This window comes from Tasmannia lanceolata, unplaced genomic scaffold, assembly GCF_043159265.1.
Source record: "Tasmannia lanceolata isolate RefF3 unplaced genomic scaffold, GAP_Taslan_0.1 ptg000015l, whole genome shotgun sequence".
NCBI lineage: Eukaryota > Viridiplantae > Streptophyta > Magnoliopsida > Canellales > Winteraceae > Tasmannia > Tasmannia lanceolata.
This window is the reverse complement of record NW_027518692.1, coordinates 47,570,802-47,598,786: the sequence shown is the minus strand read 5'-3', so window position 1 is coordinate 47,598,786 and position 27,985 is coordinate 47,570,802. Positions and strand designations below refer to the sequence as shown.

General features: G+C 36.9%; 1 protein-coding gene and 1 non-coding gene across 3 annotated transcripts in view; both read right to left on the bottom strand.

The window, feature by feature from the left end:
- The window catches only part of LOC143891633 (putative alpha-mannosidase At5g13980), a 34,191-nt gene extending 9,007 nt beyond the window's left edge, over positions 1–25,184 (bottom strand). The window contains exons 1-21 of one of the 2 annotated variants that reach the window (XM_077396170.1): positions 24,580–25,184; positions 24,329–24,412; positions 24,117–24,205; positions 23,836–24,010; positions 21,957–22,076; positions 21,691–21,774; positions 21,535–21,606; positions 20,236–20,349; positions 17,657–17,757; positions 17,419–17,512; positions 16,943–17,110; positions 16,765–16,854; positions 13,241–13,306; positions 13,086–13,142; positions 8,694–8,907; positions 8,078–8,214; positions 7,710–7,778; positions 7,549–7,608; positions 7,364–7,435; positions 3,892–3,939; positions 3,589–3,708 (exon numbers count right to left, since the gene is read on the bottom strand). In XM_077396170.1, coding sequence (XP_077252285.1) covers positions 3,589–3,708; positions 3,892–3,939; positions 7,364–7,435; positions 7,549–7,608; positions 7,710–7,778; positions 8,078–8,214; positions 8,694–8,907; positions 13,086–13,142; positions 13,241–13,306; positions 16,765–16,854; positions 16,943–17,110; positions 17,419–17,512; positions 17,657–17,757; positions 20,236–20,349; positions 21,535–21,606; positions 21,691–21,774; positions 21,957–22,076; positions 23,836–24,010; positions 24,117–24,205; positions 24,329–24,412; positions 24,580–24,774 — 2,229 coding nt within the window. In that variant the 5' untranslated portion in view covers positions 24,775–25,184. Of the gene's footprint in view, positions 1–3,588; positions 3,709–3,891; positions 3,940–7,363; positions 7,436–7,548; positions 7,609–7,709; positions 7,779–8,077; positions 8,215–8,687; positions 8,908–13,085; positions 13,143–13,240; positions 13,307–16,764; positions 16,855–16,942; positions 17,111–17,418; positions 17,513–17,656; positions 17,758–20,235; positions 20,350–21,534; positions 21,607–21,690; positions 21,775–21,956; positions 22,077–23,835; positions 24,011–24,116; positions 24,206–24,328; positions 24,413–24,579 lie in introns of both variants that reach the window. The other variant, XM_077396169.1, reaches the window with a different exon arrangement.
- On the bottom strand, positions 18,897–19,015 carry LOC143847688 (5S ribosomal RNA). The gene has a single exon (XR_013235208.1). It is a non-coding gene; the product is annotated as a 5S ribosomal RNA (ribosomal RNA).
- Positions 25,185–27,985: the final 2,801 nt, after the last annotated feature.

The window sequence follows — 27,985 nt, the reverse complement described above, 5'->3', positions numbered from 1 at the left end:
TCATGCAAAATCACAAAAACATACAGAAACAAATGCAAATGATAGAATTTTAAGATGAAACTTCAGGAACTGCTAGAATAAGCACAAATACAGACTTATAAACCGTCGTACAAGAAAGCGAACCATCCATAATGGTTTAATAACGTCGAACACCTAGTGACATGCACTGTTGCGCAAGTCTAATAATTCAATACAAACCACACTTCACATGTCATTCATATAAATATTTATACATAATACCAGTGTTTAAAAACGCGGATGCGACGCGGAATGCGGCCGAAGAAAAACCTAGTCGACTCGACGCAGACGCGGCCAAGAACGCGGTTGACGCGGCTGAGTCATAATTTAAATTAAAATATTAAATATGTGAAACGGACGGTTTGGATCATCCAATGGTATCGGCAGTACAATATTTTTTAGAAAAACTCTTGAGAGTATATGTGACCTATCAAATGGACGGTATGGATTATCCTATTGTATGGGTAGACAACAGTCGTGCACTTTTAGGAAAAAAATTGGACTATACACCATCCACAGATCCAAACCGTCCATTTCATAAGCCATAACATTAATGGGCTGTGCATCATTTTTTTTTTAAAATTTCGCAATGTATTAAAGAAGGAAGGTTGACTGCTTGACTTACTTGCTGGCCATTCTTTCTCCTAAAAACGAGCACGTGTCCCTAAAAAGTGGGGAAGAGGAAAATATAAAGGGAGAAAATTAAGAAGGTGTTGAAAAGAGAGCTGAAAATACAGCTGTCACAGCTTTGTTTTCCAAATCTGACGGACACATTATTTTTTTCAATGATATCCTCTCTCTTCTTTAGCGATATCCTCTCTTCTTTCGCTGTTTTTTTTCTTTTCCAAGCTTTAATGGCGGATTTTTTTTACTCGGCTCGAACTCGTCCGAGATGGACTGGACTCGCCGAGTCCGTGACTCCACGACTCGGTAACCACCAAACCGCGTCGACTCGGCCGAGTTCCGAGCCGAGTCAACGAGTTTTTAAACACTGCATAATACGTACATCATATTTTTTATGCAAGTCATATAAATATAATTATGTAATGTGTACTGGTATAGTATACCGCTAATGCACTTAAGATTTTGGTTTCAATATGCATTTCGATTTCAGTATCATTCTGGTGGGGATGAAAATGGAAAAATTTCATCCGTTTCGTGTCAGTTCAGTGGAAATTTTAAACCATGTCTGCTTCTCTTTTGCTACAAATTTTCGATTTTTTAGGATGATGGAATCCTTTTGTTTATGGAGTTGCTTTGTTTTTCTTGCTTTTGTTTACCGAGTTATTTTGTTTTTATTTTTATTTTTTTACTTGATACTTGTTATTTTTAATTCCGATATTTGATAATATATTTTTATCAGGAATTTTATTTTAATTCTGGCATTTTCATCAATTTTTATTGCATTTAATTTGTTAATTGTATTATAATTTTTTGTTAAAAATTTACATTTATTTGATGATTTCTTTTAAAATTCTTTAAAACATAAGATAACTTTACCTAAACAAAATGGGAAAAAGGTTTATGAGCTCGAGCGCAGATAGTTTATTTGAGCCCGAGTGCTGATAAATCATGTGGGCCCACATTTATGGGGTGATCAAAGCAGCCATTTGGAAGGCCCTTCCATAGATAGGGTGTGTACCAAAAATCAGATCCATAGGATCATCCTAACCCATCCAATAGTGGAGGGGAAAATGGACAGACACTGTTTGTCCACAAATCTGCCCATTTACCCCCTCCACAAATGGAAGGGTTAGGATGATCCAATGGAGCTGATTTTTTGTGGACACCCTATCTATGATAGGGCCTTCCAAATGAATGCTTTGGATCACCCCAACAATGTGGGCCCACCCTGTTTCTGCACTCGAGCGCAGATAAGCTTATCTAAGCTCGAGCGCAGGTACAGTAAGCCAAATAAAATATGTTTATTATGCCTAAATAACATAATCTAAAACTGCATAAGTAGTGATGATGATAAGATGGAAGCAAGCTGCATTTTGTTTTTTGTTTTGTGATGTATTTTTAATGAATGGACCAACCTATCAAGCTGTCATGTTGTTGCATCTCTTATTGTCGGTCGCATCACTTTAACTTTCAAATTTCATACAGATTTACACAACAGCTAAAATACCAAAAACTAGTATAACAAAATGCCACATAAGTCACGAGCTACCCTCCCAAATGATCTCAAGTCCTGGGCAAGTTTACATCAGTTGAGGGTAAAATTGATGATGATTGAAGAACAAATAAAAGAGAAATTATAGTTGACAAGCAACCAAGGATGAACTAATGTAAGATATACCCCGACAATGTTTCCTTACGGTGGCAGGCAGCCATTAGATCATTGGAAAAGCTTATTTCCATGTGAGAATAAAACCCAGCCTCGATGGTTTTTGCGGATGAAGCTGAATATGATGATGAGTGCCAATAGGTGACCACTGCATAGTAAGATGAACTATCTACAGATTTTCCAAATGGATAGCAACTATGGCTGTGATTGACTATTCAGAGATGTTCTAAACGGCTAAGAAACAAGAAAAATCTAAAAAAATATGTAATTTGATTCAGTTTTAATTAGCCAATTGATTCTTTATCTTGTAAGAAGTGCAGGAAATTTAGCAAAAGGCTCAAGTCAAATGGCCAAATGATCTTCCAGAAGTTAAATTACAAAGGAAAAATGTGAAACAAGGTATAAGGTTTCCATGGTCCAGTAAGGGACAAATTTTGCTTCAGGTAATCAAAGATGGAAACTTGAGTTTTAATATTGTGTCCTGAATTACTAGAAACAAATCATTACAATGCTTATGCATGATCTCCATAACCATTTCCAGCTATGCATCCAGTCTCAGTAGGAATAGTCCCGCCCTAAAAATTGGGGTGGGGATACCCTATGTCATCCAAAAAATAAATAAAAATATCTATGCATCCAGTATCTAGATAACTAAATCTGCACCCCTATATATGCCGATACAGTGTTATTTACCTCAAAGCAACGTGAAACAAGGGTAATCTAGAAATGAAATGATATGATTAAGTCTACTGATATCCCAATGACCATGTTTTGATAAATGGGACAATACACTTTGCTTTACACTTCTATGATTGGCCGCTGAGAGCTTTTGGGGAATTGTGATAGCCTTTGACTGCTGGTTAAAAAAAGTAAAACAAGGTGAGTTCGTCCCACTATAAAAACATGGCCACTCTGATATCAGTAGCCTATGATTAAATATCAAAATGCCGACTTGGAAATGTAGAAGGATCAACTGGAACTCCAACTGTATCTCATTTACAATGCTTATCCATGATGTCTCATTACCTTTCCAGCTGTGCATCCTGTAAGTGAAGATGACAACCCTTACGTATGAGTATGACAATACAGTCTACTTCAAAGCAACTCGAAAACATCGGGCATCCGAATAAGAACGATATGACTAATTATCCATGCACTAGCTTGGAGATATAGATAAAAGGATCAATCAGAACTCCTTTTGTATCTCACCTTGCAATCATATTTAACATCAGTTACGATAAATTTCTTGATAAATTAAAAAGAACACAGATGAAGCATACCCTTTTAATAAAATCGCGTCCGTTAGAATCTGTGTAGAATGTTTTATTTGTCATCATTGTAGTTGTAATTTGAGTGGCGATTTCTTTCCCAATTCCGTCATCGATGGGTATAGGCCCAACCTACAAAATTGATGGTATCACACTGGTATGATAGAAAATATCACAGATAAAGAAAATGCACGTTAATGGATAACCAGTTAACCACCAACACGAAATCACAGGTAGAAATCTCCAGAGATGCCTATGACTATCAACTTGAATATTTGTTACTCTACTAATCAATGTCCAAAAGGGTATGCTTACAGTGAACTCGAATTCAGCATGCTCCTTTCCCTTGTATACTCTGGTGATCTGCACATGCTTACAGCAGTAGTTTAATAAAAACACCAATCACAAAATCCACATGTATATATTAAAATAAAAAATGGTACACCATTTTAATATACTTTTTAGTGAACAATAGAATAATTAGAGGCAAGATAACTCCAAAAACACAAAGGAACAACTGCAATATTCTAATTTCATGCACCGGTTTTACATAAGCATCTTCGTTTGGGAGTGTTAATCAATGAGAACTAGCATCATAGTCTAGAAAAAGGATATAAATAGAATGTTCCGCCCTATCTCTTTTTTTTTCCTCACGCTGACCGCATCACATAATTCCCATGAACAAGGGGTATTCTTACCAAGAAAATAAAACACAAAATATGCACGAAATACATATATGAGAAGTCTCTTGAAATCCACAATGTTGAAAAAGTTCTTCAGGGACAATCTAACAGTTTAATATGTTATTCAAGCAAGTGAGCAACCCACAGTAAATCATGCAGAAATTCCTTTAAACATGGTAAAATAAAAGCATGAATCATGTACCAAACCAATTCTTAATAAATTGAATAAGTTTCAGGAAAGATCTTCCATGGGAGATTAGATCTCAAATTTGACCACCATTTCATCGAAAGAACCAGTAAGTATGTGAAGCATAATGAATCCATAAACACACCAGTGTCTCTTTAAAGTTACCTCAAATATAAACCAGAAAGTGTACTTGTAATTTTTGCTGAGTAGCTCTATATCGACAATGCCGCACATATGATCAACGCCATTAAGTTTTGTATTATCTTCATCAACCGAATTTTTTTTTGCAGCCCAAGAAAGAACCAATTGCTAACATGCACAAAAGATAAGTCTCCCAAGGGAGAGTGACAAAAGCCCAAATTGGGCTTTCCAGTCACAAAAACCTTCATGTTGTTTTTTGAATGATCACAAAAGTCTTCCAGAAGCAAGATTTCCAGGCCTAGCCAACCAAAAATTAAAAAATCCTAATCTTGTGTGTGCTCCTTTCTTCAATTCAGTGAATTGTAACCCAAAAAAAAAAAACAAATGCAATCTGGGATCATCTGAAGGAGCATTCCTCCTTTCCATTTTATAATGTAGTTCTTTGCTTCCATGAATTCAACTAAAATCTAAAACCTCAATCTTTCGATGTGTGTTAACTGGAGCCCAATGTTTTCCCATGATAGGTGTCATGATTATTCTTTAATAGTGGTGAAAAAATGATAAAAAAAGGAAACACAATTTCATGGGCACATTTGTATCCCTTCACTCGATTTGTTAGAGCTCATCACACATCTTTTCCTTTTTCAAAATCAAACAAACTCAGAGACACGAGCCACCCATACCTAGATGACGAAAATGTAAAATGACCTTGTTGAATACTAGGCATTTTTTACCCGCGGGCTTGCAAAAGATTACCAACAGTAATCTAAGGCATCTGAAAAGACCGGAACAAAGAACGACAAGAATCTGTTTGAATGTTTTCACTATATTAGGTAACTAATTGATGGGATCCTTCTTGAAGTTTCTGAAATGGTCCTTATCCGAAGATGCTTTGCTGGAGTTTCTTCCTCTTCTTGTTCTTCTTGTTCTTGTTCTTGTTCTTGTTCTTCTTAATATTATTATTGGTTGAGTTGAGTTGAGTTGTATTATTATTATTATTATTATTTTGTTTTGAATGGCATTTGTTGGAGTCTCTATTTTTAGATAACAATAGTATGGATAGTTGTAGCATTTTGAGCCATGAATATCCAGATGGAATTCCAGTCTAGTTAGCTGAAAGTCAGTGTCAATTGTAGTGATAAGATTCTCCAACTGCTAAATGGTTTGGATCATTGTGCCGGATTTGGAGTAATCATGAAAGAGGAAAGCCTCCTTGTATAAAAATTTATGAGCATCCCACCCATGTCAGGCAAAGGTTCCAGTATTGTATAGGATAATACTGTTACTGAAAGTCTGGAACTATCTCCACAGAAGGTCTAGAGCAAAGGAGATTCTTTATTTGCAATTAAATGGTTGAACAAGATTTCTTCAACACCATAGAAGATTCTCTTATCATTTCAAAAAAGTAGAATTTTATCATTTCAAAAACGTGGAATTTTTGTTGTCTAGACATGTCATTCTTTTCATATTCATGGGGAAGGGGACTTGTTAACTACTAAAGAAATTTGGAATGACTTTTAACCAGTTATTGATCGGGAACATGTCTACTCTAATGTATTGTTTCTTTTCTACCTTGGCTTAGCATTTTCAGTATTTCTATTTATGTTGGTCACAATACTTTCTGCTGGTCATAGGGAACTCTTTTTGTGGTCATTAGTTGCTCCTAGTGAAATAGTATTTCATTTGATCAATAAATAAGGACTAACATAAAAATTTGGCCATTTTCTCCCAAATTTAACATATTCTCCCATAAATCTTAATGGCCCACTTTCAATTTGAAGTTTACTGTTAGTTATAGACAATTGAAAGTTCTGATTTGTTATTATGCTATTTGGATAGTTTCCTAATTATATGTCAGTCTCAGTCTCAGGAAGTCATTTATGAAAATTTCATGGAATTAATTATGCCACATATATTTTGAACTTTGTATGATTCAGACTTCAAGCCTTTTCAAGGTGAAACTTCATAAACAAGAATTTCTTGTCTTTAAAAATTTCAGAATGTCCCGTGACACAGGGCAAAAAACTGAATCTTGCCATAGTTGTTGCAGAACATTTTGGGTGGTCCTCCCCATTTCAGTGCACATTTAACGAAGTATTTTGAGCTAAAATTTAAGCACAATTTGAACTAAAATTTAAGCATATAATAGTGCTGAGTGTAAATGAATTTTGAGCATATTCCCAAGATTCTTGGTTAGACCTAGTTTAAGAACTGGCTTTTCTATTGTTGTTAATTCCTCAGGTGTTTCCATTTCCCATTAGGTACAATTCTTCTGAAACCATGAAGAGTATATCACAATGATTATCTGGCTTCTTTTTTCTTTTCTGGACGGTTAGGGATTCTCTCTGTTGGAATCTGAATATAAGTTATGGAACAAAAGATGGAAGCTTTGATTGACTCAAATGTTAACATGACATAGGATTCAATGCAATGCTTATTGTAATGCAACAATAAATGATGTCAGGATGAACATTGATGCACATACACATTGTAGTATTCTTGAAGTCATGGTTTTAAATTTCGGCCGAAATACCAAAATTTCAGAATTCGGGCAGGACCGACACTGAAAGTACATAAATTTGAAATTTCGCTGAAATTTACAAGTTTTCCACCGAAATTGCTGAAATGACCGAAATTTCCACAGAAATCTTGTAAAATACCGAAATTGTTTTACTGAATTTTACATGATTTCCGGCTGAAATTTTGGCTGAAACAGGAAACTTTTGGTTTCAGTTGTGGCCGAAACTGACATTTAAATCTTTTCTTCTAGATGTACCTGATAAATCCATGGGCTGATTCTTTGATGTACTTCATCTAATAATGGTCCCCGCAAAACAGTCAATGGAATCTGCAAAAATAAACAATTTTTTCTTGGCAATGAATTTTCATAACAGTTCAAAGGTCATAACAAATAAGCATATGTTAACTTATACATATATCTTGATAGAATGAATGGCGTACCTGTCCTTCGGGTTTTATGGGAAATGTACCATTTGGACGAAAGATATATGCCCCAGAGGCCTTGGAGAAAATAACACAAAAAACTTGCATGTCAGCCATTCTTCAAGACACAAGCAAAAGAAAAGAAAGAAATATTTTTATCATTTAGAACCACTGACTACCTGAGGATCATCACCACTTCCATCATCCCCAGAATAATAACTATAAGATTGTTCCACAGATGCTTTCACCTTGAATAATAAACCAAAATCATTGGATGCACAAACAAATTCAAAAAAACATCTGAGATGTACAAAGTACTTCTGGATGAATAATGTTCCCCTAAAACTGATGAAGAGACTCTCAGTAAGCCGCTAGGAAGAACATGCCATGTGAAATTTGCTATGAATAGCCACACCAATAAATAATAATAATAATAATAAATTCTTACTAGAGTCGGATAAAAACAAATTGGAATGGAGAAAATAGTCAGACTGTGACAAATATTTAAATATATAGTAAGATATGTAGCACCAATAAAAAAACATACCGAGCTTCTGCTATTAATATAGTGAGTGAGTTTGCCTTCATTTGCAGCATAAATAAGCTTCAAATCCCCTTTGCCAACCTCTATGGTACCATTTTCACTTCCTTGTGTGTATATGGTTGACATGGTTGACTTAGGGCCTGCAGGGGATAGCGAAACATTAGCACATACGGTTTCATGTATTGCAAATCTGAAAAAAAGGGGTTCATGTCAGACTATGTCACAAATGTCATTCTCGGGAATTTCTTGGCAAGAGAAAATCTCGGGATATATTATTACTTTTTTTTTTTTGGGTTTATATCGGGAATAAAAGGTAAAAATAAACTTATTTAAAGTACATACAAATTTAAGAAAAAATAAAAAATAAAAAAATCTTATAAATACCATGATATTTTAGGATAAAATGAAAATATCACTATATTTTTAAAATCTTGGGATTAGTTCAGGATTTGTCATTTTATCAAAACATCGCGATAAAAAGGTGATATTCCGATATTTGTGACATAGATGTCAGACTGTAAGTACATCTGGAAAATGAGTTCACTTGTTCCACTTTTTCCAGGAAAAAGGTTAGCATTCTAACAGCACAGGAGATGAAAGTAAATGGGTTCACCTGCACCTTCTGCACTGGAGACAATGTAAGTGCTAAAACCAAGAGGTGGGGCAGTCGCTGGAAATGCTAGCCAGAACTTAGGTGTATCAGTTGGGGAGATACCCAAGTATGCCCTAACATGGTAATTTCTTAAGGCCACTGAGGCATTGGCTAGAGGCAAGAGCTGGGATTCAATTTCTCTCCCTTCGGAATCCCGGACAATAACTGATTCACTTGTAACCTGTACCAGCACGTTTGAACATATAATAGGATTATGTAAAACTAGTTATTGAAATATTACTATTTTTTTTTTTTTTGGTAGGTAAGCTGGGATCAAACACCTGAATATTGCTAGTTTTAAAAATACCATTCAAAAAAAAAAAAAACTAGTAATTGAAACACTTCAACAAAGATCATATTAACCAGAAAAATGTAGTTGTAACTAGCAATCTACAGACATTTTATCAGCTTCAAAGCTACTAGCTATTATCGTGCACACTAACAGGATCATATTTAAGATCTACCATAGATGCAGCTTTAATGTTGATTTTGGCTCTTATAAAAGTAACACTGAATTGTTCAAAGATATACTCTTCCCTTAAATTTAGATTTTACAATTATCAATAAAACTATTAAATGTCCGATCCAGTGACACTTTTTGTCAGACAACTCCATTTGGCATCTATTTTTCTTACCGGGTGTTAGTTGTAAAGTTCATATACTAGTTATTCATATTTGTATAGTCTGAAATATGGTGAGTACATATTAGTGTACATTCTGAATATCCAAAAGAGAATTGAAAAACATGAGCTTTTATCAGATTGCCTTAGTTGCACAAATGGAGGGGATGCAATAAAATTGATGATGTGAAACAACCAGTTACTCCAAAAGCTTAAGCTGTTGGAGAAGTCGTTAGTTATTCTTTTATACTTTAACACTCCCCCTCACATGTGGCTGCTCTTTCTTTGGGTTGGCCTACACGTGGCACATGTGGCCCCACTTTTGGGATGACCATTGCATGTGGATTTTTGACATCAAGGAGGTTTAAACTCAGGACCTTTGCTCTGATACCATGTGAAACAACCAGTAACTCCAAAAGCTTAAGCTGTTGGAGAAGGCGTTAGTTATTCTTTTATACTTTAACAGATGGCAAGTTTGCCAATCAAAATAGTGATAGGAACAATCGAATGTGTTTTGGCTAGTCACATGGTAGACACAAGTAAGATTGATCATAAGGGTAGATTGCATCTCATAAATCTCTACTATTGTCTACAACATGAGAAAGTTCATAATAGGGAATCAAACTTCAGTTTCAGCTGACTTCAGTCCCCACAAAAGTAGAAGTACTTATGGAAGTCCATGGAAATATTACAAAAATCATGGAAGTTTACGGAAGTCCATGGAAACAATGAAAATTCAATATTATATACACAACTGGACACGATCACATAAGTAAGACAATCATCCATAACAGTTTAACAAGATCAAACACCAAATGACATGTGCTGTCGTGCATGTCTGGACAGTAAGGTTTATTCTAAACATGAATATTTCACTTGTTTGAAAGCTGATGATCATGTCATTTCTTTTTACTTTTTAACTTATCAATGGAACATGTATTAATATTTCCTAGATATAGGGTATTTTGATTATGTAGGCGCATGCAAGGAATCAAACTTTGGACTTCGGATTGGACTTACTTTGGACTTCGGTCTTCGGTCCCTACGAAAGTTGACACATATCAGCCAAAATTGAGAAGTGTTAGTGGAAGGTTAAAACCAAGGTTGCCAGAGCGAGAAGCGAGAAGCGAAAGCGGGAAGTGGGAAGCAGGAAGCGTGAAGGGTGGGGAAGCGCGAAGGGAAGAGGCCGGAAAGCGCGCAGGGGAAGCGTGTTTCCCATTTTTGTGATTCCCATAAAATTAAAATGATAGGAATCGACGGGGAAGAGCAATTGCCATTTTGGGGAAGTGTGATTCCCACTTTTTGGGGAAACGTCGAGATTCCCGATTCGGAATCGGGTTCCGAGGAATTGCGATTCCTCGATGCAGGGGAAGATTCCTGCTTCCTTGGTTAAAACCATGATTCATACATCTTTGGGATTCTATTACCAAAACAGACTTAGAAATCCACCAAAATCGATGTCCAAAAGAGACATGTTTCCATTTCTTCGGAGACAAACAAGCATACCAAAATCGACATTTAAAATCTTGACGGCCAAACATCTAGAATGCCCTCAACTTCCATTCGTTTGGGTCAGTTTCAAAGTTGTAGCAACATGCCTTAATCATGGAGAAGTAGCAAATGAGATGCATCTTCTAGGCTTGTTGCATCCCAGACAACCAGATACATAGCAATCCTAAGATTGATCAAGTAGGAAAAGATTCTAAATCCACATGAAGAGAAATGGGAGACTGTAATGACAGATTTGGGGCTCCAAGAGTTGCTAGCACAGCAAACAAAGGTCGACTACATCTGGTCAGACAAAACAAAAATCAAGCCAGAAGCTCTGAGATCTGATGTTTCAAATGAGGTGAGCATGGAACTTGGGTGGATAGAGGAGAACATTTGGTGATCAAATAAGAGTTAAACTATGGGGTTGATCATGATGAGGAACCAGTTTATGATCGGGTATCCTATAAGGAGAAAGGTGATGCCTTGTATGGTGATCATGAGAAAGCTCTTGTTAATTTGTTATTAATATCCGGAAGAGCTTATTTTCACTAGGTATCTAATCAAAGAGGATTGGATGAAGACATACATCTTCTATACCACATGTACAATTGGTGGGAAGGTGTAAGGGCGGAAGCTGTGAAATGGTCGCGTCATTAGTTAGAAGGAAATGAGATAAATGTCTATATAAATTACTTGGTTTCATTTTCTATTGGTAATAAGCAAGGGGATAAGATGTGGTGTGATATCGTTACCATGGATGCATGCCACCATTTGCTCATTAGATATTGGATATATGACCGTAAGGTCATGCATGATGGCCGTAAGAACACATTCTTTCATGACGAAGAATTTGAAAATTGTTCTCATCTCATCTAAGGAGTTTAGACCTAATCCAAAGCTCCTAAGTGTACCAACCTTCTAACCTTGACTAAGTTTATAATGACATGGTAGAATTGGATATTGTTTATGCTTTAGTGGCCAAAGATGGAGAAGATTTCATTTTTTGTTCTAAAAGTAATCCAGGTTCCAGCCATTGGTAGAGAAGTTTTCAGATGTCTTCCCGAAGAGCTACCTCCTGGCCTACCTCAAATGCGGAGTACACAACACCACATAAATCTGATGCTAGGTGCGAGTCTACCTACTTGAGCATATTATAAAATGAGTCCAGCAAGAGCGTGAAGAACTATGCAAACAAGTTAACAAGTGGCTTGAGAGATGTACTCTTGATTAAGACTCATTTCCCAATTTGAACCAAATCAACATGGAGTAAGACACGGTTATTGTTCTCCATGAAATTCATTCCAAGGTACATGATCAGCTCCTATAAGCAAAAAATATAAGGAGCCTGCTGATAAGTAGGAAGAGTATGTATGGGCTATTGGGCTGTCCTAACCAAGGATTGTTTCCCCGTGTGTAAGTACAAAAAGCTTAGCATAATGAGAGGTACTAAAGAAAATAAATAATAACGCATATCAGTTGAAGTTGTTGAGCCATATTCGCACATCTGACGTCTTCAACGTCAAGGAGCTCATATTGTATCATGGTGACTCTAACAGATAAAGGTGGTTGCAAGCCGAGGACAAGTTCTTTTCAGCCTAGCAGGATTGATGCATTGACCTTAACTATGAATATATTTATGGATTGATGGGACAACCGAAAATCATTTTGCAAGTAGTTTGGGATGCCCGAAAGGTGTCCTTAATAAATAGCCTCACACTTGGATTCTAGCTAGCTTATTTATTTTACTCACTTATGCTATGTTTTAAGTTGTTATAATTCATATTGGGTGGGTCCACTATTCACATTAGTATTCATGCCATTATTCACGTCAATGTTCACATGCTTAGGAGCGTAGTATTTATGTCATTTTTAAAAGGTTTTGTAAAAGACTTGATTAATGGAATTGTGGCACTTTGGGAGGCATGATTGCCCATCCTTGATGCTATTTCATGTTGTAAGGTTTTGCAAACCTTAGGAAAAATTATCTGGTTGCTCCTCTCTGTTGATTCGTGTTAATCTAAATTTTATTATTGACAAGCATTTGAATTGGAAGGTGTTACAGATCTGATCGATTGCAACCCAGATCTAACATCTCTCCAACTTGCCGGCATCAAGTATTAAGTTCACGTGACCTCCCTTCACGCTCACACATTACTAGCCATCCGTAGAAACAAGAATGAGGAGAAAAGGAAGGCACCAAATGGCACAGCATAAAAACCGTGACATAAACCAGAATGGAAACACTTACAGGTATTCGAATTACATCCTCTCGCTTCCATCCAAGAGAATTGTAAACAATAACCACCTAGATAAAACAAGACATAAAAGTGGATGTTTTCAAAAGCGAAGAGAAACTTATGTTCTAATTAGTAATAAAAAATTAATAAGAAATATATACTTTACCAAGCTTTTCCCATGAGACAGATCCATTTCTGACGAAGGACAGTAACTTATATTCAAAAGAGGACACTGAAAGGGAAATTAATATATCAGGATCCAGTTGCGCTAAAAAAATGAACTGAGCACAAGAGTATAAGTTACTCTAAGTCCAAACTAGATCCATGTAAGAGGCAACTTCATCACAATTGCATGATAGAAACAAACTTTAATCTTTCAAGAATTTTATGCAGGAAATGGTAGTCAACCCCCTTTTGTTTGTCTTTTCCTGAAAAGGGGCTGGAAATATCGATTTCCCTTTTAATCCATACCATACAGTCTATGTGTGAAGTTAATAAAGTGAAAGCAGGTTACCAAATCTTCTTTTTTCAGTTAATCCACACTCTCCGGGTGTAATAATAGCACTCTTCTATTTACACTTTTAAATTAGATGTTAAATGCTGTTACAATTTAGAGGCTATCAACCACCAATCAGAAAAGTGTTTAATAAAGAGAGGAGTGCCATAATAAAATACTGGAGTGATGATATCATTTCCCTATTAAATTATGGAAGTAACAAAAAAAGAGAGGAAAAGAAAAGAAAGAAACTTGGAATTTTATCAGTACATGAATTTGTTGCTATTTCTAAGATGCAAAATCTGATATTTATAGTAGATTGAGCAAGAGTTCAAACCATTCAATGTGGGTGTAAGATACAGATATGTGACGCAAACCATGCGGGTGCAAAGACCATTAGCTCCTAAAATTCCTAAGGTAAAAGAGCGTGAGAAGATAAGTCAAAAGTAACAGGGCTACAAAAGGACCAACTGGTAACATCATCGTGATGTAATGCCAATGCGAGTAGGGGGTACATTATCATCCATACATTTGGAAGTTGGAAGCCATTTTTATTTATTAAGATTTACGGTTAGTTTTCCAGGATTTTTAGTGTTTTTCAGAGAATCAAGTTTAGGAAGATTTGAACTTTTTAATCCACTTTTTACAATTGTAAGATCCCACATCGGAAAGGGAGAGAAAGTTCTTGGGCTATATATGTGAACTCTCCTTCTCCCTGTGTAGACGCATTTTCAGCATCTCCAAGGGGAGGGCCCTGCGGAGTGCTGCTGGAAAATAAAACCGGGAAGGGTAGAAGACCCAGAACCGGACAATATTTACACAGTGGAGTCGGGCGTGACAACAATTCACTTCATGTTTTGTTCATTCTGGTTGCTTATAGCATTGTCCAAACAGTTCTAGCAATTATGGGTTAATTTTCTTCTTGTTTTTCTATGCTACTTGTTTGCATTGTATTATTTAGTATCCAAGCAAGTTCGGCTCTCACGGGACTTACCAAATTGGTGGCAAAATTCATCGAACCTTGTTACGTCAAAATTTATCAGAAAAGCTACCAGAAATGAAAATTTTAGTGATCCAATTGTGAGAGAAAGAACTAGTGGTTCGATTTTCCAATGAGACTACGGAGCTGCCACGGAAGGTGTAAATCAGAAAGAGCAGGGTGGGAAGAATTAGAAATGTTACAATCGATGGCAGAGAGAATCTATCAAGGATTGGAGCATATGAGAATCTTCGGTTGTGCCAAGGTCATCATAAACCAAATAGGACCAAAAAACCCAGTCCATGATCATGGTACATGGTGGATTTGCGGCTCGACAAAACTGAAGGTTTATGCTTGAATAAGATTGGAATATGGAATTTGCCGCTAAAATAAACCAATCTAGGTTGATTACAGCAGTTTATCGGTTCCAAGGAAAAACTTGCTGAAATCTGCGGCAAGCTTTTCAAGATGTGGAGTTTTCTCCAAGCAAAATCCTAAAAGCTGATCAGTAGCCAGTTCAAAAATCAAAACCCCAGAATTTTTGCACACAAAATAAAGACTCAAATCTTTCTTTTTATTCTAAAAATCTCTCATTCAAATAGAGACCAATGTGCACACATATATAACTCCCCTTGTAGTCGCCCCCTTGAAATCATTTTGAATCAAATTTCAAAGAAACTAAGGGTGTGTTCTTTAACCATTCTCTAGATGTCCATTCTAAAAATTAGGATTAATTTTTATCCTCTAGAGTCCTTCTAGAATAGGATTGAGTTTTTTTAACCTTTACAAATTCTCAATTTGGTGACGTTGGAAACCCGATTTCACTCTAAAAAGTTGGAGAGTGTCGTTTATGCTAAAAAGTTGAGAGTATGACGAGCTAAAAAGTTGAGAGTATGGCGAGAGGGAGATCGTGCGATAGTGCCAGATTCTCTGGAGCGAGAAACTTTCACTCCATAAAATAATGCCTAAAAATTAGGATTAATTCTTAGAAGAGTGGTTTGGTTGAAATTGCAAAAGAACACCATTCTGATTTTTTTTAAGCTAAAAAAATGAAAAATCACTCTAAAAGATTGTTAAAGAACGCACCCTAAAACACCAAAAAGCTAAGTCCTAACTAGAATAGACTTCCAATGGAAATAAACCACCTTGGAGTGGGCCCTTCAACTCCGGGACACATTGGAGTGGGCCCCATCTACATCCAATAGTCCACAAGTGAAGTGGTCCCCACGAACATCCAACTAGAAGTCATGAACAGCCCTTTTTCTTGGTTCATGTCTTGGTTAGGAAGGGGATGTACTACATCAAAGTTCCAACCAAGTGGGGTTGATGTAAAAGTGGGCCCACAGTCATAGTTAGCTCCTAAAAAATGGAAACAGCAAGGAGCGCCGAAGAAAGGGACAAAAATATGCCTCAACTAATACATCGTCATGACATAGTGTCAATTTCTAGGAATTTTTGAACCTTCTAGGTTGGAATTTTAGAAAGTCAAGTTTCAGTAGATTTGGGTTTCTTAATCAACAGCTAATGTAGTTGGTTTCTGTATGTGCTAGGATTTAATTTAGAAAGTGCTTTAAGGATTAGGAAAGAAGTCTATAATTGGAAGTTGGGCTTGATTAGAAGTTGGGATTCTAAGTTTCATATATCTCGGTTTTTCATAGGTAAGGATATTTTTTTACCATTAACTTTACTTTCCACAGGCCTTTCCTTCTGTTTCCTGTGCTGCACAAATAGTTATAGTAACCAATGGTTGATTTTTTCTTTTCTTGTTTTTCATCGATATCTGTTTGCATTTCTACGCATCCTTTGTGTTAATTTGTATATTATATGTACATGAATCTGTTTGTCTGCATACATGATGCATCAACATGCTAGTGTAATTCATGTTATCATGCACATGCAAGCTCCACACTCTGAAAATTATAATCATAAAAAAAAAAGCACAACATTAAAACCAGGCCTTGCTACACTAGCAAGAGGGCCTAATTAGAGGACCATCTCCACTAAACACTTCAAGCTTCTATATATAACATTTTTGGAAAGTTGACCTAATTAGAGTAATTAGGTTTTAATCTTCAGTTTCCGAAAGTATCTAGTGTAATTCTTCTACACTAGCCTGAAACAAAGGTGTTAAAGACCGTTAAGCATACACCGGCCATGAAAATATTGATATATTTGAAGCATGAACAGTTCACTAGCAAGAGGGCCATTATTTTACCTGTTCAAATTTAGTCGTTGGATTGTCACATCCAGTATTTGACCTCGATCCTGTCAAGCAAGCAAGTGAAGATGCAACCAACTCCACTGACTGAAGTGAAATATTGATGTCAGATGATAACCACGTCAACCTTAAAGGGCATATAAAATCAAACATTAAAAGAATAAGTTAAATCTACCTCCTTATAACCTATAGACAGCCGTTTAGCATAGTCATTAGCCACATGCTGCTTTTCAGTTCCGCTGACTGCATCATGATGTTGAGCAATTGATAATGCCTCAGCCAAAGCATCTGTTTTGGGACCTGAACTATTCCTACCTTTGAGAAATTCCAATTGTCTCGCTGCCTGATAATAAATTGGAAACTCAATAACCAATACAGATTTCACAATTGCAGGTAGACTAATAAAGCTCTTGATATCATGGATTTAAATTTCGGTTTCGGTGGGGACCGAAACCGTATAATTTTTTCCAATTTCGGTCATTTTGGCCGAAATTTGTATAAATTTCAAAATTCGGTCAAAACGATTCAATTTCGGCCGAAATTGAAACTGAAACTGAAATTGAACTGATTTCGTACCCGACCGAAATCCGAAATTTCGGTCGACATGTAAAACAATGCTTGATATACACTAAAAAAGCACAAAAGTCTTACCAAATAGTAACCACTCAGCATTCTTACATAGCCTTTAAGGGCTGGCCTACTTGTGAAGTATCCTGTCCAATACCCATTTGCACGATCTGCGTATCTGGAAATTTCAGGCAATAGCCATCAAGTACATGATGAATATGAAAATAATGACTGAAGAAAATTATTGCAGCTGTCTTTGGCTCTTTTTCTAGGTCTTGCAATTTACAAAGTTGTGCCTACAATTTTCAAATATAACACTCACGGGAAGAAGTCATCAGTCTTGAGTGGCCACGACTCATTTGATGCAAATTTTGCATCTGTGTAAATGGATGGAGTTGAATACAAAGCATTGACGCGCCCATCCTAAATGCATCCCAACAACTGAGTTCAATAATAATACATCCAGAGTTTTGAAATTATGAAATGAAAGAAAACAACAGCATAAAAACCATGAATGTGCACATAATTCTATGCAATTACTTGAAGAAAACAAGAATGAAAAAAAGCTAGAACACTGAGTACGGAATTATATATCTTGGCACCCTAGTTCCAAACAGTCGGATCATGAAGAGGCTTGAGTAGATCATGAAGAGGCTTAAGTAGATCCATGCAAGAAGGTAAACCAGATACTTATGGGTGAACCCACAAGTAGATCAACACAAGAAGGTAAACCAATGGGTCAACCCTTGAATACCCAGAAAGAGCAAGATTCATCCTTGTCTCCAATGCTTAGGGTGGATGAAGAAGGGAACAACCCACTCTTCCTCTCGTGTGCAATTCCAAAAGAAAACCCAATATTGAATTTTGACCTTTCTCTCTTCTAGTTCTTTTATTTATATATAAGTGGGGCCCACACCACTCACTTAAAATCCCTTTATTCATTTAAAAACAGAAGTACTAAAAGTAGCAAGGGTGACATCCCACTACTGTGGCCCACATCTGACCCTACTTCGAAAAGGGAGCATCAAACAGAGTTAACGTAGAGATTCAGGAATATGACAATCTGATTCACTTCAGGTGAGTGTGAGGTATTTTGCCAGGTATGTCTTCAAAAGCCACGCAATCTATACCTTCCCACTGGTTCGAGAGGGTGATGACTGATGAAGCAAAAGGCAAGATATCATAGATGGCCGAATGCTTAGCCATCAGAGGCCTGCCACAAGGCTCCTCCCCTGCCGCACATCAAAGGCCGGCCACAAGGCTCATCTCCCCTGCCGCACAGGACCTGCATCTAGATATACAATTTCTCTTGGACAAGTACCACATAGGCTGCCATGAGAAAGAAACCACCAACATACTATTGAGCTCGAGCAAGGGGCACAACCTGTTATCATCTCTCTTTATAGTCATCCTCTTATCTATAAGGATGGGATAGAGAAAACTATTCGGGATTTATTTGGATATGGAGTATGGACAACAAAATGATGCCAAACTAGTATATTCCCTAATACAGATTAATTAGCTTTTTTTTTTAAAAAGATGACAAAAAAATAAAAATTAGAGGGGTGCAACACGAGGACTTCCCAGGAATTCACCCATCCTAGTACTACTCTCGCCCAAGCACGCTAAAATTCGGAGTTTTGATGGAATCCAGTGCATTTGTGCTGGTATGATCACTCCCTAAGCTAATTAATACTGATATATCAGTCTAAATGATACATTATGACATCATTTACATAGATATATGACAACCCTTCTAAATGTCAACCATGAAGGAAGAAGCATAAACCATTTAGATGAAACATCACTTGTACTCTTGTTCGGGTGAGTTAATCACAATGCAAATGCCCTTTTAAATGTAAACCGTGAAGGACAAAGTGCAAACCAGTCAGATTAAAGATCTCACGTATACTATTGTTCAAGTGAGGTCATCACCATTTGAATGATGTTGGCATAATGAGCAGCCTTCATAATTGTAACTATGCTGATTTTCTACCCATACCCCTGCACATGTATGTGTGCTACATGTGCATGGCACTTCCAAAAGTATCCCATGCAAGTTGTCTGTTATGGTCCTGAGTGGGGGCTTGCCTAGATATGGGATTGGGTGGGACCCATCCTGGTATGGGATAAGTTAAAGGACCTAGCCTAACGCGTTCCATTTTGGAGATTTTGGAGTATAGTTTAGGTACCTAACATTTGGTATTAGAGCAGCCACCATGTCCTGTGTTCGAGTCATAGAAGAGGCGACCTGTGGAGACGACTACCTGGAAAGGGCCACCAGAGTGAAACCCTCCACAGTGAAGTTGCTACAGAGTGGGCCACCGTGGAAGGTGCGACCTATGGAAAGGGCTACATGGAAAAAAGGCTAGAGCGAAAGCCATCACAAACTAGGCTGCGGGCCACCGAGGATGGCGGATATGGAAGCGTGGGGAATGTTACGGTCCTAAGTGGGGGACTGCCTAGGTATGGGACTGGGTAGGACCCATCTTGGTATGGGACAAGCCTAGAGTTCCATCAGCTCTGAAGCTTTTGGCGTATTGGTTAGGTAACTAACATTGTACATGTTCCAACATTCTTCAGCAGCAACTATCATGCATAGTCTTCCCACTGCTTACCTTAGCTATAACCAGCACCATACATATAAGGTAGGTAAGTTATTTCTTATATTCCTTTCATGCATAAAGATGAAGAAACAAATTCCAATGTTACGCATTTAACATGTGAACTGGAACAGATACACAGTTACAGCATGAGTTATGGTTAGCCAAGTAAAAAATAAATAAACACACAATAATTGTTGAGATAATCTAAGGTACCATTTCAAAGATTAACCAAGTTTAAAAAAAATATCATGTTAGTCCAGGTGCACTTTAAATGAGATTTTGAAGGAATAAATACCTTGTTAACATAATGAATGAGCTTGTCCAACTGCCTGAACCATGAGGTAGCATATTGATACTTAAAGTCCGTCCCCATGGTCCACATAACATGATTTGTGCGAGTTATATTAGCCTGACCAAGAAAAGTAATTTGTTGGCATGTCTCTGGTTTGAACCATGAATGGATATGATGAATTAAAAATTAGAGAAGGGCAAAGCAGAGCATGATGTTTGTGTTTGTTTCATCCGAAAGCAAAGCAAACCAAGAGAGCAAATCTCTATGTAATGATATGATAATGTGACCGTTACTTTCATATTGTTAGCAACAGCTCAAACTCTAGAACTTGCAACAGCTTCGAGCATAAGATAGTATAAGTGGAGTACAGTAGTAGTTCAAGGTTCAAACAATGGTTGAGGTGACTATCAGCTGGCATCCACTTACAAAACCTTGAAATGGATGCACTGAAAATAGAACTTAACTACATGCATTGTTAAACATTTTAAGCAAGAGACTAACTTAGTTAGAACACATAAAAACACACACAGCCATGAAGGATTTATTATTTATGAAAAATATCAAAATAAGAACTCTCTTATATGCCACATCTATCTTCCAATCCCCACTTCTATAAAATTCATTGCAACTTTTTATTCAGATAGGCATTGTTAGGGTAATGGCATGTTTAAAAATGCAGAGACGACAAGGAACACAGCCAAAGAAAATCCTAGTCAACTTGGCATGACGCGGTCGAGTACTCGGTTGAAGCGGTCATAATTCGAGAGGGTCAAAGGAGTTTTTATTGACTCGGGAAAAAACTTGGAATGCAGTCAAGGCAAAAGGGAGTCGACTCGGGGGAGTCCACTATGACATGGGGGAGTTTTAAATCTATGATTATGACGCATGTCCAAAATATAAAGGCTGTCCTACAGAAAACAGAACCAGTGTTGGATCATGTAGTAATTAAAGTTAGGCAAAAATTCAAATTTCAAGCAGATGTAGCAAGTCAAGCCAGGAAAAATAGCTACCATTTCATGGATGCAAACTACGAAGCCATAAAGGTTTCATTTTGGTTTTACAGTGTAGATCGCAATGGGGATGCTAGACATCCCCTATAGCTTTGGATATGGTGCTCAAAGGACCGAACTAAGGGAAAGCTCCAGGGAAGAACCCTTTGCACTAAAGCTTCAATAGTGTTGGGATCATCCATCATCAAAATGGGACGAAGCAAATCAGAAGAATTTGTTGTGATGAAACATCTTTTTTTTTAATGGTATTGTGATGAAACATCTATAGGGGAAAAAATCATTCTGTGTTTACCTGTGACACTGCGGCAGCTACAAAGTCATTCACTCGCTCTTGAACATTGTAATCAAACAGAAGAACGTCATCCTTCAATTCACGGAGGCATAGCAATGAATGTATGAACAAATAATCAAAAGCATTTTTAGGGTTCATATCTAATAAACGGCTTACCTGCACAATAGGTGAATCATCATCTACCTCAAAGTAGAAACCACTGGGAGGTTCATAATTTTCAGGGAATGCGCCAGCAAAAATCTGACAAAAGGGAATAGGAAAAATGTCTCCAATACAGTAAAGTAATTGTCTGGAAAACTTAAACTAAATGATTAAATACTGCATATCTGATGCTAATAATCGGGTCTTCAATTCAAGCAATTCACAACTAAATAAGGTAAAAGGAAAAAAATAAAATAAACAATTTTGAGTAAGTCGCTCACCTGTGCAGATGATCCAAGAGTATTAGAACCACGCCATATGACCTCAAGACTTTTCTGATCTTTGCGCTTTGCTCTGTCTTGGTAATCAATACGGCCAAAGAAAAGAGAGTCGAATCCAAGCTGCAAATGGGTGCAGCCATTTGAGAACACTGAACTCAGACAAGAACAGACGAGCTACTGCTTCTATAATTGACAGACAAGTATATATGGAAAAATTTCACTGGCTTTCATTTTTTTTTAATGGTAGCTGGATTTCATATTTTGAAATGATTACTTATCCTGTTCATTTTAATAAAATTATTATTTTCCTGTACATATAATCTATAGCCATGTATCTTAGCATATGTGTATATCTATTTCCCTTTGAGTGTGGATGTATACTAAATGGATCTTTGTGTGAGCATTCCTGTCAATATATATGCCAAGATTGGAATGTGCTTTTGTGTTATATATGTGATGGGCAAACTTAGGTTGGCTTGTCCACACCAGCATGCCATTTAAAACATTGCAAAAGGGCCTACACCATTTAAAACGTTACAAAAATACGCATATATCTATGCCTACTTCAAGAATCTACTCCATGGAGAGGTACAAACCAGTCACAAGATTCAAAGGGAAGAAAATGACAATCAACTATGAATCTATGATGTGCTTTGTTCTTTCATGGAATACTGGACGCATGATGGTCAAGTATATAATGTTGTCAATTAATCGCTGATATTTGGAAGGATCATGGAACTGAGTTGTAGTCATGCTGAAGAGCTGGTGATTAACTTCAAGAGGGCTATCAACTGGTTTTGCCCCAAATAATATGTGTCTGTGAGTTGGGTCTAAAACATAATTGCATTCAGAAATGAAGATATGGATGAGCAACTTCGATCGCAAGGAAGGATTCGAATAATCCTAGGTCTTTGATATCAAAAACACATTGCAAGTATTGTTTGACCTTTCCGATCTCTTCTGAATTGTTCTCAGTGAGCACAATACCATCTACATACACAATCAATATAGTGGTAGCCCCATATGTCTTCCGGATGAAGAGTGAATGAGTATTCCATTCAAACTTGTACTTGAAGAGAACTATGTGTGTGTAAATTGAGAGAGAGAGAGAGAGTTTATAGACATACATACACGCACTTAGGTACATAAGAGTATTTTGAAGTCATTTGGATGCAAGGAATTTGATTTGTCAGCTATTTCTTTGTTATGATGATTGCAATGTTGCAACTAGCTAATATTGTATAGAAAATATCATGGAGAGAGAGAGAGAGAGAGAGAGAGAGAGAGAGAGAGAGAGAGAGAGAGAGAGAGAGAGAGAATTTATATCGTGTAGAACAGCTCCTCTGCCATAGAAGTAGATTTTATGGACACATGCACACATTCACACACTTAGGTACATAATAGTATGCATTATTCTGATAAATAAGAGTACTTCGAGGTCATTAGTGATGCAAGGACTATGATATATCAGGTATCCCTCTGTTGTGAACATTGTAACATTGCAATTAGCTAATATCTTGTAGAACAACTCCTCTGCCATAGAATCGGAGTGTTGACAAACTCATTATAACTTTGTTAATCATGTTCTTCATTTCTTCCATGTACATACAGAAAGCCAGTGGAAAATAGATTATGAAACCCAATACATAATAGTTACCAGTTACATTATGTAGACAATTCAAAATTTCTGCAGCAGCATTCACGCATTATGTTTTTTTAAGCATAAAATCGTAAACAGATTTTAGGTTCACATGTAGACAATTAAAAACTTCAGCAGTAGCATTCTCGCATTATTATTATTATTATTTTTTTTTTGTTTTTTTTTAATAGCAGCATTCACACATTCTGTCAATTCACTACAACACAATATTTATAATACCTCTGCACCAAGCAAATAAGCTTGAACCGCGGAATGTCCAAAGGGATCAATCTGCCAACCAATTCTCGGAGTCTGACCAAATTCCTGCTTGATAAATCGATGCCCAAGAGTTGTCTGATCGATCATATCAATGTAATGTACTGCTGCTTCATCGTGCATGCACATACCACCATTTCTACAGAAAACCAAAAACAAAACACAATTTCTTAAAAATGTCAGTTCCCATTTCCTTTTAAGCCTATCTCAAACAAACGAAACAACAGAAAAAAAAAAGATACTACATGAATTCCAGTTGGCCTGTATTAACGAGCTCCTTCACTACATTCTGGAGTGCTTCACTCTGTTGTCTCCACCATCGCTGGAAAAACGCCTGCATTGGTAAAAAAAACCACCAAATACTCAAACTTAAGAAAAACAAAAACAATATTAAGAAGAAGAACCTAACAAAACGAACTTCCGAGAATAATAAAACAGTAAAAAATAAACATCTTGCCTGTTCAACATAGATGAATTTCCGATTCTTATCAGCTAGCAATGCCGGAACAATAGAATCCAATACGTTCTCAACCGATGCTCCCTAAGAATTAAAAAAGGGAAAAATGATTAAAAAACAACTATTTTATCTCGCACGTAATTTAGCTAGCGCAAGCACACACACAAAAAAACGAGAAAATCACAAAAATAAAATAAAATCGGAACAGATAAAAAATCAAGGAAAAAAATAAGAAAATTTAAAAAAAATACCTGGATCGAATTGTTTGAACCGACATAGTACTGATCGACGGTCTTCAACCATCCAACATCATCGTGTGTGTGAGGAACCAGATGAACATTGAGTTTGCCAGGGACGATCCCTTGAGAAGTGTTATAAGCAATATAATTCGATTCCGCGAGAATTAAAACTGTTAAAAATACTAAAAAGATCGATCCGATCGCCATTGACGTTTCAGAGTCGAGCTTCTAAGCTCGAATTGTAGAAGATCAGTAGGAGGAAAAGAGCTGACTAGTAAAAAAACATCAATCTGACAAAATGTTGAGATCGGAGCGGAATAATCGATGAGCAGGAGTGCAATTTTTTTGTTTGTGTGTGTGTTTTATCTCTTCTTTGATCTGAATTGAGATAATATCAGAAGAAAAGTCGCTTTCAGGACCACTTGTAAGTTTGAAAGCTGGATTTGAGCTAGGGTTTTGAAGAAAGACTTCCATAGTTAGAGACTGTTAATTGAGGATTTGATACCAAATATCATGCCTGGATTCTTTCCTATCTATATCAGATGGGCTATTAAATAAACAGATTGCATTGGACTTTTGTCAATCCTATATCCTATTTAGACTCTTGTAAATACCTTATTTGGACTTCTATTCCCTTTTTTTTTTTTTTTTTTTTTTTTTGTATTGCAGGAAAAACATTTCTCACATATATTTTTTCCCCAGAAAAAATTATTTTATTTTCACAATTTAATAGGAATATGAAAGGGAAATGATATATCCGCCCCTTATAATCACCGGAACACCCCCTGTCAGTGAATCAATGACTAAAGAAGGGCTGTTGTACTTATGTCAGAATTCAATGTCCTTAATTTCCACCGACACTGACAGGGATGTTCCTGGTGATCAAAAGGAGCGGATATATCACTTCACATATGATAAATGAATATAAATTCTACGGTGCCCCACCATAAAGTAAGTGTGGTACGATAAAAGTACGACTCTTGATATTTGATCGAACAGCAGACTCTTAAAAAGTGGTCTATTGTTAGTAGAATTACATTCCCTACTATTTTTTTCAAAAAAAGGGAACCAAATAGACCATATGAGATTTTACACTAGGCAAATCCCCATTTGCCCCTCTATTTTTGACCCTTTCATAGGTTGTGAAGCCCTAAAACTCTATGAGCAGAACCTTTGGTAGACCCTACAACAAAATGGTTTAGACCTTTGAACAAGGTGGACCTCATTGCATATGTAGTCTTTAAAAAATCACTTGTGGCTTGTGGCTCCTTTCATTTGTTGAGCCCCAACCTAATATGCCTTGTCAAAAAAATCATTTTTATAACCTCTACAGATAGGAGAGTTAGGATGATCCTATGGAGATGAGTTCCGGGAAAAGACCTATTTACATTGAGGTCCAACAAATAAACAGTTTATATCTTCCAAAAGGAGAGTGATATATCCACCCCGACAGTCACTTGTGGGCTGATTTACTTCTCGTGGGAAGGACTCAACGGCCCGGCCCTGATTGCCACATACACTGGAGTTGGCTGTAGAAAATGGGCAAATTTGTCATTTCATATTGTTAGAATATATGAGATCCAACGGTTGTATTGTTTTGAGATTCACCGTTGGATCATCTTGGTGGTAGATTAGGCATGTTGGTTAAATGTGGTAATCTGGCTTAGATGAGGCAATTAGATTAAATTAGTATGTAGGTTAGATGGGGCAAGCTAAATAAATTAGGACATTAGATATGGTTTGATTTGGTGGCAAATTTAGGAAAGTAGATTAGATTGAGATTATATCTTTCCATGTTTATTCTTTGTGTGTTCTATTTAAACACTCATTAGTTCATTGTAAATTATCCATGAATTAGTGAAATTCCAAAATTTATCACATATCTCCACTTTTGTGCCATATGGCCTAACTCCATGCTGCCTTTGTGTGTAAGTTAGCATACATATTTTTTAAATACATCGGAGCCCACCTGGTGCAAAGATCCAAACCAATCAGTTGTTGGCCCTAATGTAAATAGGCTATGCCCCCAATATAATCTCCATAGGATGACCCTAACCCTCTATTCTATAGACAAACTACACCCATATCAGAAGGTTAGGAACGGCCTATGAAGATGATTTTCTAGGTACAACCTATTTACATGGGGCCCAAGAGCTGAATGGCTTAGATCTTTGAACAAGGTGGGGCTACAATCTATTTTTAAAAAAAATACATAAGCGCAGGTTCAGATAATCAGACAAGGTAGGCCAAAGTGATTTTTTTAAGTACACTTTATATGGTGTCCTAACATACTTTTAAAAAAATATACAGTGAAGTTTACCTTGTACAAAGATCTAAATCAAATGTTTGTCTCCTCCTTATTGACTACTTATACCACTAATCTACAAGGTAACTAACTATCTGCATACAAACTGACCCTTAATTGTTGGGCTCCACCAAGGGTTTGTGTTAAGATAGAGAAAGAGGGGTTGAAAATTTTGTACCAGTTGAGGGCTTCTCAGAAAAGCGGTAAAAGGAGGGTGGATGAGGACCCGTAGGGGCGAATTTATCAACGTCCTTTATATAATTATAAACGGGCGTGATTTCTGTGGAAATCATGGCACCCAAATAGAGGGGGCACACTTGTTTGGATGATCTAAACAATTCGCTTTTTTATCCATAGTCGTAAATGGACCATGCTCCAAAAATCAGCTCCATCTCGACCCTTCGATTAGTGGAGGTTTCTATACCATCACTTTTTGAACTTTATGAGACATCAATTTTACACCAAATATAATAATCGGTTATAATCATCCTATGAAGATGATTATTAGGCACACCCTGTTTACTGTAGGGACCAACAAATGAATGGTTTGGATCGTCCAAATAGGTGGGTCCTACTGTACATTTGTGTGCCCCCAACACGTATCATAACAAATCGCAACAGTTTACTCACCGGGACCCACCTATTTTGGTAGGATTGGCTATGGTAAAAACCACGTGTTGAATGATCCAAACCGTCTACTGGTTCTCAAAATCCAAAACAGTAAAGGTCTAAGCGGTTGTGTGTGTGTGTTTCGCTTTTAGCTCCAGAGAACGAATATTGCAGTGGAGAATGGCATCGGTTAATCATATGTGGCTAAAAATTTCGTTCTCAAGGCCAATTAGAAATATTAAGGCTGTGTCTGGAATGCAGGAAGCCAGAATCATAATCTGCAGTTTATTCTGATTCTCCTATAAACAGAATAGAAACAAAATTAAAATAGAATCTCCTTGAGCATTTTTTGGGCACAATCTATTCCCTGCTCAGGAGGTTTATATCTACTTCAGATTTATGGCGGCGGTGGCTTGAGATCTGTTTTAGTGGGGAGCATAGGGATACTCCTTGCCCTAGATGGATTCGTCTGGATCAAGACATGCTCAAGCTTAACTTTGATGG